Source organism: Copadichromis virginalis, linkage group LG19, assembly GCF_057382275.1.
Source record: "Copadichromis virginalis isolate Kocher_CV1m ecotype Utaka linkage group LG19, C_Virginalis_male_GT1.1, whole genome shotgun sequence".
Lineage (NCBI taxonomy): Eukaryota > Metazoa > Chordata > Actinopteri > Cichliformes > Cichlidae > Copadichromis > Copadichromis virginalis.
The window spans coordinates 26,371,304-26,387,486 of NC_140636.1; the positions used below are offsets into that span (position 1 = coordinate 26,371,304).

At 36.7% G+C, this 16,183-nt stretch overlaps 1 long non-coding RNA gene, 1 pseudogene and 1 gene segment (V, D, J or C); all 3 read right to left on the minus strand.

Annotated features, from left to right (window-relative positions):
* Window positions 1-5,047: 5,047 nt before the first annotated feature.
* Window positions 5,048-6,828, minus strand: LOC146686247 (Ig lambda chain C region-like). The segment is given in 2 exon segments: window positions 5,048-5,564; window positions 6,270-6,828. Coding segments are annotated over 2 exon segments (474 nt in total).
* A 2,132-nt stretch (window positions 6,829-8,960) lies between these two features.
* On the minus strand, window positions 8,961-10,676 carry LOC146686248 (Ig lambda chain C region pseudogene; annotated as a pseudogene).
* A 3,983-nt stretch (window positions 10,677-14,659) lies between these two features.
* On the minus strand, window positions 14,660-15,144 carry LOC146686249 (uncharacterized). Its single transcript, XR_014916861.1, has 3 exons — window positions 15,026-15,144; window positions 14,804-14,909; window positions 14,660-14,704 (listed from the first exon to the last, which is right to left on the minus strand). It is a non-coding gene; the product is annotated as an uncharacterized LOC146686249 (long non-coding RNA).
* Window positions 15,145-16,183: the final 1,039 nt, after the last annotated feature.

A 16,183-nucleotide genomic window follows, 5' to 3' on the forward strand; every position in this document is an offset into this window, starting at 1 on the left:
CAGGCTGAAGATGCAGCAGTTTATTATTGTAAGAGTGCCCACAAAATAAACAGTGTTTGGGTGTTCGCACAGTGATTTGTAGTCATACAAAAACCTCCCTCAGTCAGACTGCAGAGACACTGAGCTGTTACATCAGAAACTGACTGCAGCTGCAGGGAGACAGAACACAGAGCTGACAAAAAAGCTTTACAAAAAGAAACAGAATGAAATTCAGATATACTCTAGTATAATCTTATTATAATAAGCTCAAGTTATTTTTGTCCAATTATATAAAAACAACTAACTTTATTATAAATCATTTAAATAAAAGTTAAAATTTTTTTTTTTTAATTATTTCACGTATATTAAAATAGATCTCAACCAATTAATGCATGCTTTGAATTTAAACAGTAATAATAATAATAATCATAAATGCTTTCCCCTTAATTGTAAATAGTGCCCAGAGAGAGAGTGCTGCCTTCTGCCTCTTGCCTCATTAATTTTTTTTTTGTGTTTGACACAAATTTTCCATCCTGATTAGGGTTAGGGTCTGTCTGTGAAGGTTCTCAGTCATCCATGTCATCGTAGTCTTAGGAGCTTGGAAAAGGAGCTTGACAGTCAGCTCAAGCTGATGATGCAGGAGAATAATATAGTATGGGAGTGCATGAAGACCCAGTGTTTACACAGAGATAATATATGTTATATAATAAAAAAAATAATATTATTAAGAACTGTAATCAAAATTAAAGATGTACATAGCCAGGGAACATTAAACAAGCAGAAAATGTTTGAAATATTAGAAAATACTAAACTATAAAACTAAGTTTTCAGCAGAGTTTTAAAACAACTCACAGAATCAGCCAAGCTCATTCAACTTTTAGGTGCTACAATCTGAAAAGTGTCAAAACAGAAACAGATCAGATGATGGTACAAAGTGGGTCCTATAACAAGGTCATAGCAGTACAAACAGGACACCATGGAACTGCAAGGTTTTACATATGAGTAGAAGAATAATTGACTGACATCTCCAACGTTAATTGAGTATTACATGTGACGCAGTTCTTTTATTTTGAAGTCAGTTATAACTAAACAAAAAAATCAACCAACCAATCTTATTGTTAGAAATGAATCTCTTTAGAAGGAAATTGTGCTTTAAAATTAAACTTTTTTATTTTTTAATTCCTTCATTAGAATTGAGTAAATTTGCCTGCTTACATATTTGATTCTGATTTCATAATGCCTCAGTGGTTTTTGTAAATATATTAAAAAACGTGGGGTTATGTTTTCTAGTCCTTTGTGTCATTTTGTTGTAAACAGAATAATGAAATGTCTGAATACTGTCTTCCTTCTCATCATTGAAGAAAGACAAAAAAGTTTTATAATATTCTGGATAACTGCAAGCTTTATTGACACAAACATGAATCATTAATATGACAAGTACAATCACAACCAGCTGCTGAGCTGCACATGTTGCTCTTTAGCTTGTTGTTCTTGTCAACACTTTACATCAGTGTCGTTCTCTCACACACAAAGCTGTATTTCCTTCTACAAACAAAAACACATATAGATCACAGAGGCAGGTGTCTTTCTCCTGCTCCCCACACACCCGGCTCCTGTCCTGGGCTTCGGTAACTCCTCTAGCCTTCACACCAGCTCCTGCTCAGGGACTGGGACTGTGTGTGGCCATGATGGATGACCTTGCAGGAGTAAAGCTCTCCCTTCAACCAGCTTTTCTGGCTCAAGGTCAGGGTGCTGCTGCTGCTGTAGCGATCACTCTTCTTCTCCTCTGAGCTGGTCAGGACCCCTTCTGTCACCTCTCTGCCGTCCACCTCCCATCTCACCTCGGCTCCCTCTGGAGAGTAGCCGGTCAACAGGCAGGCCAGTGTGGTGGTGCACCCAGAGAGATCCTCAGGGGAGGGTTGAAGCAGAGAGACTGAGGGTCTGACCATGGGGCCAGCTGGAAGGGAGAGCAGGAACACACAAGGAGCAGATTAACTTCTGCTGTAGGACAGAGAGCTGAACATTACACAGTTATGATACATGACAGAGATTAACAGCATCGTGGAAGAAATGGAAAAATAACAATTACAAATAATGACAAAGTTGGAATTTTACATTTAAAGTTGGAATTTTCCCCTAGGTTACACATCTTTTTTTCTAAACCTGCCATAAAAGTAATTTTATTGTACAGCATCTAGTTCCTACATTTATTTTCTTAACTGAAAAAATGAACCGTCTGTACAGACTGCCATCTGTTTGTTTCACTTCAGTTTTACTACCTCAAAGTACTGAACCATAAACTCGCGATGGAAGCGTTAAATTGCATCTAAATAAAACTCTTTTATTTTTTAAGCCAAGAATGTAAAACCTTTTTATCCAGTTAACTGTTTGTATAAATACATAAAATCAAAGCTTCCTCGTGCTATTTTCAGCCTCAGATTTTGTGAAAAAATATTTATTCACAGATAAATACAAAAAAAACTTAATTAAAATAGATTTATTCAAAATATAATTTTAATTTTCAGTACTATATAAACATTCAGTTATGATACTGTATTATATATTCACACTTTCTGATACCAAGTTTTCAATAACAGCTACTATGACTAAATCCAACCATGTACACATCATGTAAAACACCCAGAATATAATTTAACACACAATGTTTAAATACATTCTGATGACATATTCAAAATAGTAATAGTATAATATTTTGTGTTAATGAGAAGATTTAGATACTTACAGTGAATGATGAGTTTGGTTCCTCCACCAAAAGTGTACCACAATGATACAAACTCATTAAGCGGCCGTACAAAAACCTCCCACACTCTGATCAAGCCTCTAAATGCTGGAAATTAACTACTTTCCCCAGTGAACTTCACAGTTTAGAAAATATTTATCATAAAAGTGTTTGTGTTCAAATGGCTTTCTTTAAAAAAAAAAATTTAAGGATTGTTTTAATATTTTTCTTGATTAAAAAAGTAAAATCTACGCTTTCCAACCAACCAGCCATTTTAATCCAGACGTTAAAAAGAATCGCTTTTCTGAAGTATTTTCCAGTGTTTTGTTAGAATCATAATCATGTCATAATAATTTATTGTTGCTTCTCACATTTCTTTGTTGTGTGTTGAGAGCAGAGAAATCATTTCCATAGAGAGGAGGCTTTGCATCATCAGCTGATCCTCCAGAGAACTGAGAAGGTTTATAGTTCTGTGAGTTCAACACTGCAGGACTCACATCTGTCAGTCAACACAGCAGAAAGCACAACCACCATGACTCTCATCACCATCCTCATCTGGACGCTGACCTGCTGCTGTTTTACAGGTTCATTCACTCAGCAACATTTCAAACATGATGTGCTGCTTTTTCTCTCATTGATTTCTGCTGATAAATGAATGATTTGTTTTTGTCTGCAGGATGCAGCGGTCAGGTGACTGTGACTCAACCTCCAGTAGTGACATTTACTCCTGGAAACACTGTCACTCTGACCTGTAGGACCAGCCAAGCTGTTGCTACCTGTGATAGTAAACCTTGTATGTTTTGGTATCAACAGAAATCTGGACAGACCACAAAGCTCCTAATAAAACAGGGGAACATAATTCAGTCAGGAACACCATCTCGATTTAGTGGCAGTGGAAGCAGCTCTGACTTCTCTATGACCATCAGTGGAGTTCAGGCTGAAGATGCAGCAGTTTACTACTGTAAGAGTATCCATGTAATAAACAGTGCTAATGTGTTCACACAGTGATTTGCAGTCGTACAAAAACCTCCCTCAGTCAGACTGCAGAGACACTGAGCTGTTACAGCAGGAACTGACTGCAGCTGTTGAAGTAGAAAAGTCTCTGACACAGACCACAGAAAACAGAGCTGACAGTAATCTCACCAAGCACTAAATCCAGAATTGTGCAGATATATTTGATTTGGGGTGATTTTAGAAAGGATAAAAAAACCCCAGACCCATCCACAAAGTCGCTTTCTTATTGTGTTTCCACCTGTATTCACAGGAAGAGTTGGCAAATTACACAGAAAGATCAGATTTTTTTTTTACATTTATATTCCCATTAAGTCTCTTGATGATTATAAAACAAAGTGATCTGAGTTTTTAATACTGTATGATCCCACGTGTATAATGATTTGTATAATGATCAATTAGAAAATGGTAGGTACAAATACAGCGCCTCTGGAAAGTATCCACAGTACTTTACTTGTTCCATATTGTGTCACATTACATCCTTATTCCAAAATGTAACTACTGAGATTCGCTTCTTTTCCACTTGATGATCTGCTGCACCTTGCGGTGTGGTAGGACTGTATCACTCACACTTTCACACACAGCTGGTTATACATGAGATCACTGACTGACATTCTCTCTCCCCTATTTTCTTTCACACCCTGGGAATTTTTTGGACTTTACCCCTTGGACATTTTTTTATTTGGGACTTTGAACAATAAGCTGTTGTGTAGAACATTCTCCACATGTGAAAAGAGTGTGAGATTTTCATTTGAATGTACAATGGATTTGTGTAATCTGTTTCTATAAGAGTTAAGGAGTCAGGTTACTAGGGTGCACCCGAGCATTGAAACCCAACGTTGAAACCGAGAATTGAAAACCAAAAGTAACACATGGCCAAGTCATTGTCTTAGCAGTTTATGTGTTTTACTTTTCTTTCATTTTTGTAAGTTTCCGTTCTGCAACTGTAAAGGGCCTTTAACCTGTGCTTGTCAACCTCATGGTTTTTTTCACTAAAGTCGGCTGGTTCTTTTGAGTTACATTCTTGTCTCTGTGTCTCATTTAAACACACCCCTGTGCTCCTATAGTCGAACCTATTGGCCCATTGATATATTCTTTTCAACAATTCCCCTTACTGTGTTACATATACAACTACGTTTATAGTGATTCAACCTTTATATTTATCATTAAATATGAGCAAAAGTTCATGAGCACATCTTTTTTAAGTGTAGTGACAGAAACCGATGTGTATTTATTTCCAAACTTTAATAAATTGCATTTTTTCTTTATAAAAGTTATAAATTCTTATAGATAAAGAATCAAAAGATAAAATGTTAGTGATTTTTCATGAACTGGGATTTTATTTTGTTCTGCAGACTTTCTTTTTATAGCATGGTTTGAAAACACAATGTGAATAAACAGATGACATCTGCATGCACAACAACAGACAACAATGTTTGCAGGAAAATTAAAACAAACGAAACATGTAGCTTCATCAAACACATATGCAAACAGGAAGTGTTGCTGAAGTTCTACTCTGAGCAGTGGTCAGGGTCCAGGGTTTGAGTGACAGGGCACTGTCCACTCAGACTGGCCTCACAGCTCACTGAGCCCGCCTTCTTCCACTGGTCTGCAGAGAGGCTCAGGGTGCTGCTCCAGCTGTAGTGGCCGTCTGTCCCCAGGACCTCCAGGCTGCTTGACACACCTGAGGATGTGCTGGTGCCCCCCACCTTCCAGCCCAGCTTCCAGTTTGAGGGGAAACCGCCGGCAGCCAAACACACCAGAGTGGCACTACTCAGTTTGTCTTCCTCTTTGGAGGGAGGGAGGACAGTGAGGGTGGGCCTCACCACACCCACTGGAGGAGAGAGTGGGGAGAAGAGCAACCAAAGACGTAAGAATCAAAGCAGGAAAGAAATACCTACATGGTGTTTAATCATTAATTATTGATGAATATTATTATTTCTATAAAGTTTTACAGTAAATATCTCATCTATGTGATAATTTTCAATGTTACACTCACAGAGTTGAAACACTCATGTACAGTTTAAACTTTGTCATCTGCTTCTTTCACTTCCTTTTAAACTACAAGTACAATCAATCATCCATGAACTCAAAGCTGGTCTGTGTTTACTGACACTTTTTTTTTTTTTTACTTTTGGGGAAATCCATAAAATACTGATATTTTCAAAATAGAAACAATAAAGAAATAAATCCACAAACACTATATTTGACAATCAAAGCTTGAAAATAACAAAACCTGAAATATTTTAACTGGAAAATACTAAAAAGATATTAATTAACATTTCAGAGAAACTTAAAAATGAAAAGGAAACAAAATATTTTTTGTGTGTGTTTTTCGTGTTTTTTTTTTTAACATAAATTCTGACATTTGTAAAACTGAATGAGTTTCTCAGGGAAGTTATTTTGCAGACTGTGAGATCAACTTTGTTTTATAAATAATGAAAATGATCAACAACAATCACCAAACTTCATCAAATATCTTTTCAAAATTTTATTAAATGTTTTGTAATGGTAGTAAATTAAAATTTCTGGTACTTACAGTCAACGATGAGTTTGGTTCCTCCACCAAAAGTCCACCACAGTGATACAAACTCATTAAGTGGCCGTACAAAAACCTCCTGCACTCTGATCAAGCATCTAACCACTGAAAATGAACCTTTTTTCATGTAAAACATCACAGCACACCTCATTAAATGCAGAAGATGATTTCACTAAAGTGACTTAAAGTGTTTAATAATTTTAAATCATGATTATCATAATTGTATTTTTAGGATTAAGAATTGAAAGACAAAACTTAATTTTCACCTCACACATACACAAAACTGTTTAAAACAGCAAAGAGAAACATTTCAAGAAATCATGAATTCTGAAACTATGAGAATATAATAAAGATGGCTTTACAGGTATATTGTATTTGTTGATACTAAAATCAAAAAGTAAACATACAAACCAGAGTGCCATTTTAATCCAGGTGTTAAAAATGCATAAATATGTTTCCAATATATTTTCTCTATTCCATAAAATCATTAATGGTATTAGTTCAAAGCAATTTTCTTTTGATTTTGTTCCCCACATTGCCGTCAGTGTGTTGAGAGCAGAGAAATGATTTCCATAGAGAGGAGGCTTTGCATCATCAGCTGATCCTCCAGAGAACTGAGAAGGTTTATAGTCCTGTGACTTCAACACTGCAGGACTCACATCTGTCAGTCAACACAGCAGAAAGCACAACCACCATGACTCTCATCACCATCCTCATCTGGACGCTGACCTGCTGCTGTTTTACAGGTTCATTCACTCAGCAACATTTCAAACATGATGTGCTGCTTTTTCTCTCATTGATTTCTGCTGATAAATGAATGATTTGTTTTTGTCTGCAGGAGGCAGCGGTCAGGTGACTGTGACTCAACCTCCAGTAGTGACATCTACTCCTGGATCCACTGTCACTCTGACGTGTAAAAACAGTAAAAATGTTGCATATTGTCCTGATAGTGATAACCAGTGTATGTCCTGGTATCAACAGAAATCTGGACAGACTCCAAAGCTCCTAATAAAACAGGGGAACAAAATTCAGTCAGGAACACCAACTCGATTTAGTGGCAGTGGAAGCAGCTCTGACTTCTCTATGACCATCAGTGGAGTTCAGGCTGAAGATGCAGCAGTTTACTACTGTAAGAGTATCCATGTAATAAACAGTGCTGATGTGTTCACACAGTGATTTGCAGTCGTACAAAAACCTCCCTCAGTCAGACTGCAGAGACACTGAGCTGTTACAGCAGGAACTGACTGCAGCTGTTGAAGTAGAAAAGTCTTTGACACAGACCACAGAAAACAGAGCTGACAGTAATCTCACCAAGCACTAAATCCAGAATTGTGCAGATATATTTGATTTGGGGTGATTTTAGAAAGGATAAAAGAAACCCAGACCCATCCACAAAGTCGCTTTCTTATTGTGTTTCCAACTGTATTCACAGGAAGAGTTGGCAAATTACACAGAAAGATCAGATTTTTTTTTTACATTTATATTCCCATTAAGTCTCTTGATGATTATAAAACAAAGTGATCTGAGTTTTTAATACTGTATGATCCCACGTGTATAATGATTTGTATAATGATCAATTAGAAAATGGTAGGTACAAATACAGCGCCTCTGGAAAGTATCCACAGTACTTTACTTGTTCCATATTGTGTCACATTACATCCTTATTCCAAAATGTAACTACTGAGATTCGCTTCTTTTCCACTTGATGATCTGCTGCACCTTGCGGTGTGGTAGGACTGTATCACTCACACTTTCACACACAGCTGGTTATACATGAGATCACTGACTGACATTCTCTCTCCCCTATTTTCTTTCACACCCTGGGAATTTTTTGGACTTTACCCCTTGGACATTTTTTTATTTGGGACTTTGAACAATAAGCTGTTGTGTAGAACATTCTCCACATGTGAAAAGAGTGTGAGATTTTCATTTGAATGTACAATGGATTTGTGTAATCTGTTTCTATAAGAGTTAAGGAGTCAGGTTAATAGGGTGCACCCGAGCATTGAAACCCAACGTTGAAACTGAGAATTGAAAACCAAAAGTAACATATGGCCAAGTCATTGTCTTAGCAGTTTATGTGTTTTACTTTTCTTTCATTTTTGTAAGTTTCCGTTCTGCAACTGTAAAGGGCCTTTAACCTGTGCTTGTCAACCTCATGGTTTTTTTCACTAAAGTCGGCTGGTTCTTTTGAGTTACATTCTTGTCTCTGTGTCTCATTTAAACACACCCCTGTGCTCCTATAGTCGAACCTATTGGCCCATTGATATATTCTTTTCAACAATTCCCCTTACTGTGTTACATATACAACTACGTTTATAGTGATTCAACCTTTATATTTATCATTAAATATGAGCAAAAGTTCATGAGCACATCTTTTTTAAGTGTAGTGACAGAAACCGATGTGTATTTATTTCCAAACTTTAATAAATTGCAATTTTTTTTGTATAAAAGTTATAAATTCTTATAGATAAAGAATCAAAAGATAAAACATTAGTGATTTTTCATGAACTGGGATTTTATTTTGTTCCGCAGACTTTCTTTTTATAGCATGGTTTGAAAACACAATGTGAATAAACAGATGACATCTGCATGCACAACAACAGACAACAATGTTTGCAGGAAAATTAAAACAAACGAAACATGTAGCTTCATCAAACACATATGCAAACAGGAAGTGTTGCTGAAGTTCTACTCTGAGCAGTGGTCAGGGTCCAGGGTTTGAGTGACAGGGCACTGTCCACTCAGACTGGCCTCACAGCTCACTGAACCCGCCTTCTTCCACTGGTCTGCAGAGAGGCTCAGGGTGCTGCTCCAGCTGTAGTGGCCGTCTGTCCCCAGGACCTCCAGGCTGCTTGACACACCTGAGGATGTGCTGGTGCCCCCCACCTTCCAGCCCAGCTTCCAGTTTGAGGGGAAACCGCCGGCAGCCAAACACACCAGAGTGGCACTACTCAGTTTGTCTTCCTCTTTGGAGGGAGGGAGGACAGTGAGGGTGGGCCTCACCACACCCACTGGAGGAGAGAGTGGGGAGAAGAGCAACCAAAGACGTAAGAATCAAAGCAGGAAAGAAATACCTACATGGTGTTTAATCATTAATTATTGATGAATATTATTATTTCTATAATGTTTTACAGTAAATATCTCATCTATGTGATAATTTTCAATGTTACACTGACAGAGTTGAAACACTCATGTACAGTTTAAACTTTGTCATCTGCTTCTTTCACTTCCTTTTAAACTTCAAGTACAATCAATCATCCATGAACTCAAAGCTGGTCTGTGTTTACTGACACTTTTTTTTTTTTTTACTTTTGGGGAAATCCATAAAATACTGATATTTTCAAAATAGAAACAATAAAGAAATAAATCCACAAACACTATATTTGACAATCAAAGCTTGAAAATAACAAAACCTGAAATATTTTAACTGGAAAATACTAAAAAGATATTAATTAACATTTCAGAGAAACTTAAAAATGAAAAGGGAACAAAATATTTTTTTGTGTTTTTTTTTTTTTAACGTAAATTCTGACATTTGTAAAACTGAATGAGTTTCTCAGGGAAGTTATTTTGCAGACTGTGAGATCAACTTTGTTTTATAAATAATGAAAATGATCAACAACAATCACCAAACTTGATCAAATATCTTTTCAAAATTTTATAAAATGTTTTGTAATGGTAGTAAATTAAAATTTCTGGTACTTACAGTCAACGGTGAGTTTGGTTCCTCCACCAAAAGTCCACCACAGTGATACAAACTCATTAAGTGGCCGTACAAAAACCTCCTGCACTCTGATCAAGCATCTAACAACTGAAAATGAACCTTTTTTCATGTAAAACATCACAGCACACCTCATTAAATGCAGAAGATGATTTCACTAAAGCGACTTAAAGTGTTTAATAATTTTAAATCATGATTATCATAATCATATTTTTAGGATTAAGAATTGAAAGACAAAACTTAATTTTCACCTCACACATACACAAAACTGTTTAAAACAGCAAAGAGAAACGTTTCAAGAAATCATGAATTCTGAAACTATGAGAATATAATAAAGATGGCTTTACAGGTATATTGTATTTGTTGATACTAAAATCAAAAAGTAAACATACAAACCAGAGTGCCATTTTAATCCAGGTGTTAAAAATATGTAAATATGATTCCAATATATTTTTCTCTATTCCATAAAATCTTTAAAGGTATTAGTTCAAAACTATTTTCTTTTGCTTTTGTGCCCCAAAGTTTCCTTCAGTGTGTTGAGAGCAGAGAAATGATTTCCATAGAGAGGAGGCTTTGCATCATCAGCTGATCCTCCAGAGAACTGAGAAGGTTTATAGTCCTGTGACTTCAACACTGCAGGACTCACATCTGTCAGTCAACACAGCAGAAAGCACAACCACCATGACTCTCATCACCATCCTCATCTGGACGCTGACCTGCTGCTGTTTTACAGGTTCATTCACTCAGCAACATTTGAAACATGATGTGCTGCTTTTTCTCTCATTGATTTCTGCTGATAAATGAATGATTTGTTTCTGTCTGCAGGATGCAGCGGTCAGGTGACTGTGACTCAACCTCCAGTAGTGACATTTACTCCTGGATCTACTGTCACCCTGACCTGTAGGACCAACCAAGCTGTTGGTGGCTGTGGTGATGGTCAGTGTATGTTCTGGTATCAACAGAAATCTGGACAAACTCCAAAGCTCCTAATTCGACATGTAAGCATAAGTCATTCAGGAACACCATCTCGATTTAGTGGCAGTGGAAGCAGATCTGACTTCTCTATGACCATTAGTGGAGTTCAGGCTGAAGATGCAGCAGTTTACTACTGTAAGAGTGTGCATAGCGGGCCAGTGTTCACACAATGATTTGTAGTCATACAAAAACCTCCTTTAGTCAGACTGCAGAGACTCTGAGCTGTGACTGCAGCTGCTGAAGTAGGAGAGACTCTGACACAGACCAGTGAACACAGAGCAGACATTAACCTCACCAAGCACTAAATAAAGAAATTAATTTAAACACGTCATGTCTATTGAGGCATTTCGAAATAAGAATTTTAAAAACATCTGCTGTGATCAAGTCATTTTCTGTTAACATTACATTACTTGAATAATTACATTACATTCACATGAAGAGTTTTGCTGTTTGTATAAACAGGTGAAGCATAAATGTTTATATTTATATTCGTATTAAGCTACTTGGTAATGATAAAAAAACAATCTGTTTTAAGATTTTTATCATTGTATGTTGCCACCTGTATAATGAATAAAAAACACTGATTTTCTCTTGATCATTGTCAAAATAATGAATCTACAGTTGGGATTTTTTTTATTTCAACACATTTATATCTGAAAGACCAAAGATAATCTTATTCATCATTAAAAGCTGTATTTGCAGTAATAATCATACTATTACCATTTAACAACATCCATACCCACCAGCTAAGTTACATATCACCATCTAAGTTGATGTTGCCAACTCTGTACAGCAGTGCTGTTTGTTCCAACCTTACAACTCATATTGCTAAGAGTAGCAGGTTGCTTATCTCACACTCAACTCCTGTCTTGACGGTTTATCATCACTGGGGGAGCAAAGAGCCCTGCTGGAGGTGAGAGCAGAGACAAATGAGGACTTTGTTAGTTCAGCTTAGAATAAACACTGAAAATTGATGTGAGGTTTGTCCACCTCTCTCCAAAACTTTCAAATTTCATTTGCATTTTTCTCATGTTTTTTTTTGTTACTTAAGTGCTTTTGTAGAAGAGCGGATTTGAAGGTATAAAATGTCTCTAATCTATTTCTGCTCATCTTTAAAATGCAGCATTGCTGAGTCACAGAGAGCTGCTTGGAGGAGGAGAGAGCAGAGACACATGAGGAGCCTGTTGTGTCAGTTTAGAGTAAAAACAGGAAACAAGTCAAACATTTGCCCATAACCACAGCAAGATTCATTAATAGTTCATTAATATTAAGATAGTTGTTCATGTTGCTGGAAGCCAGCAGGAGAAGTTTTTGACAAGTTGTGGTTCTCACAAAAATCACATGACTGACTATCATTACTGTCAACCTAATGTACGAAAGGAAAAATTCATGTGGTAGGTTAAAGGATCCTGAGGCTACATATGTTTAATTATTTTTATGTTATTCCAGCATCCTTTCTAAGTCTAATAGATAAAATGAACGATAATAAAATTAGATGAATAAATAAATAATTATTTTTATGTCTTACTACTCCTCAGATTTTAAGATTTTCTAATGGACTCACACAGAAAACCTCATTAGGATGATTTTTCCAATAACTCTGTCATGTTGGGTTTTCTGAGTTGCTGCAGATTATTACTGTCTGTGTTGGCATGATGGTGGAGTGTTCACACAGTAATTTATAGCTTTACAAAACACATCGTTCACTTTGACTGAAGGCTGCAGGTGCAGATTGTTAATGAAGAGACTGATGAGAATAATTGGTCCACTAAAGACAACCAGAGTCATCAAGCAGAAACACAATGAATGAAAGAAATTAAATCAAGTCATGGATTTTAGATGCAGCATTTACTTGAATTTAAATATTTATGTAACTTATGTAAGTTTTTGTTCATGAATAAATTTAACAAACCAGGTAAAAAAATGTTTTCCAAATATGCAACTATTTTTCTAAAGTTGCAAAACCTGCACTTTATACAAAGGAATTGAAGGGAAATGAAAAGTGACCTCACAGTTCTACTTATGAGCCTTATTAATGTTCATCAATTTTCTTTTGTGAGCTGAATAAAAACCTTATTGTCTGCAAAGATGTTTTAATTAACATGAATGTAACACAGTGTTAAAGTGAACGCAGTGAACTGTTGATTTATTTTGGTGTTAAGTTTTGCCAGACATCATCTATTAATATAGATTTATAAAAGTTCTGATACTTGAGACTAAATGTCTTGTTGCTGCAGTTATATTCTTGATAGATTTGTGTACATATAACCACTGATGAGTTTGGTTCCTCCACAAAAAGTCCACCACAGTGATTCAAAGTCATTAAGTGGCTGAACAAACACCTGCTGGACTCTGAACAAGCATCTAACCACTTTTTTCGAATAAAGCTAACATTTTACAACCTCTGTGTTGAAAAAAAAGAGGTTACTACCCAATCATTTTCATTTCTTTTCAAAATGTTTCTATACTAATTCTTAATATTTATTTAATATTTCTTTATGTTATAAAAATGACTTTGAATCCTGATAAAAATGCAAAATCATGGGTTAAAAATGAAAACAAGAGAACTACGAATGTATTAATATTTGTTGACAGAAAAACAGAAACTGTATGTGTGCCAACCAAAGTGCCATTTTAATTCAGATGAAAAAAAAAAGGGATTTATTCATTCATTGTTCATTCAGGATCTTAAAAATGTGATAATAATAATGAAATAATACAAATGATGTAATAATAAGAATGATGTAATAATAATTAATGTAAATCTAAATAATATTGTCCTTCAGAGAAATCGTTTTGTAGTCCTGAAGATGGAGAAGTTTACTCCTGCAGAGCGACTGGGACTGTCTGTGGTCATGATGGTTGAACCTCCAACCACTTTCCCAGCTTAGCCTCAGAGTGCTGCTGCTACTGTAGCAGCCGCTCTTCTCCTCTGTACTCGTCAGGACTTGCATTGTCACATCTGGGGATCCCAGGCCCTGCTGGAGAGGAGAGCCTAGTCTGGATGCTGACCTGCTGCCTGTAATTATTAGCCTTTTTCAGGCTCTTCTCCACAGGACGCCTGTCTTTTTCAGGGACAATCTTCATCCACAAATTCATAAAGTCCTTGTGAAGGGTCAGTTTCTTGATGATTGTTCGCCCATGGTACCTGTGGAAGATTACAGTTGTCATTAATTTTCATTAATTGTGTAAACTCACAGAAAATAAATTTGATGCACTTCAAACCCATTTAAACCCATTTAAAAGTACCCACCTGGCTTCAGGTGCAGCATCCCCTGCCATTCTAGAGGCAGCAATTAGAAACCTTTCAGTGAAGCTTCCTGCTTTCAGGATGACGGCTGCTCCAAGTTTGTCAGTTGTGCAGCTTGAGCCGTGCTATTCCTCACTGCGACACAGCGATGGCTGAGCAAGGACAATATTAGACACACAACTCAGTGAACATGATCTCTCTTTCATGTCTTCTAATAAAATCACTACAGCTTCTTCTCTCCTCTTACGCCAGTCCTGTGTTAAACAGAGCGCTCAGAATCCGTCCATGGCTGCAATTTTCCACCATGGCATCAAGCGCCAGATTGACCTCCTGATGAAGAAAGTTGTTGTTGGTCTGTGCAAGCTTCAGCAATAGAGCTCGGCCTGTTGCTTCAACTTCTGGGTCCATTGTTTTCTGGAGCTGAATGTAGAGCTCATCGATGGCATGTATGGCCTCACAGGCTATTGCTGAGCGTTGGTTTTTCACCTAAAATGTGAGTGAAAATCATCAGTTGAGGCTGTAGTATGCACTTGAAGGGAAACTAGCTGCATGAAACACATATAAGAAACATAAAGTGTGCTATACCTCCTCAATGAGGACCAGACACACTTCATGCAGTTTAGTCTTCAGGATGTCCGAGTGGTGCTTTGCCAGAGACTGAATAGTTTGCAAGCCCTGTCTTTTCTTAATCCTGTATTTACACAACACAACATTGAACACGACTTCAGGAACACCACAAATAACACAGCCACATTATGCAGCACTGTTTCTGTGCAGTATTTAATGTCTCCTTACTACGTTTCTTACCAGTCGTCTGAAGACAGCAGACTAAAGCTGTGGGACAGGCTCTCTACAGGTGTAGCTAGAGGCGGGAGTTTGACCCTGCCCTCTCTTGGATTATTCTGACTGCACTGACTGTCTGCTTTCTTGTCTGATAATCAACAAGGTTAGTAAAAAGAAACGGTACTTTCTTCTAATTCGAGGCATTGTACATGATGCAGTGATTAATTGTTCATTAAAATCTTTTTAAATAATCTCTTAATTTAAAGTTTGATTATTCAGCATCTTCTACAGTTACTGAGGAAAACCACTTACTGTCTATAGGGACGACTTTTGCACGGCGCAACAACGTCCCAAGCCGAGGTCCTCGTTTTTGCGGTATGGGAACTGTTGGAGGTTTTGGAGTCAAAGGCTTTACTGCAGTAAATGTTTTGGTTGGTACTGTGTGTCCAGGTGAGGTTACAATCCCATCCTGGAAATGCTGCAGTTTTTCCAAAATAGGCCCAAATTTGTCTTTAACTGTCAAGACTCTTATTTCACGAATGACCTTCGTGTCTGTTTAGACAAAAAAATAACTAAATAACTACAAATTGACATCTTACTAAAAAAAACAACAACAATAAACATTTTTCTTCCTGATTTTTGTTTTTCTTCAAAAAAGCATATAAAATGAATGGACAGCAAGAATATGTGTAATTTAGCATTAAAATAGATAATCTACAGTCTCAAATTTTAAAATCTAAACTAACTGATTAACAGCAGGTGTAACCACTAAAGAAAAGCATCACCTTTGAACCGAATTTCTTATATACTGAAAATGAAATCTCTTCTCAGGAACCTTTTCTCGATTCAGTAGAAGTAGATCTGGTTCTCAGTCTTTAACCATCAGTGGGTTTCAGTCTGAAGATGTTGGAGATTGTTACTATTTGGGCTGTCGTTGTAGTCGGATGTTTAAACAGTGATTTATAGCAGTACAGGAACCTCCTTCAGTCTGATTAAAGGCTGCAGGTGCAGCGTGCTGGACTGTGATGAGAATAACTGATCCACTAACACAAGACTCATCAACCACAAACACACTGAATAAAAATAAAACTAAAGAAGTATACAACTGTGTTTATAGTGATTCAACCTTTATATTTATCATTAAATATGAGTAAAAGTTCATGAGCACGTTTTTTAAGTGTA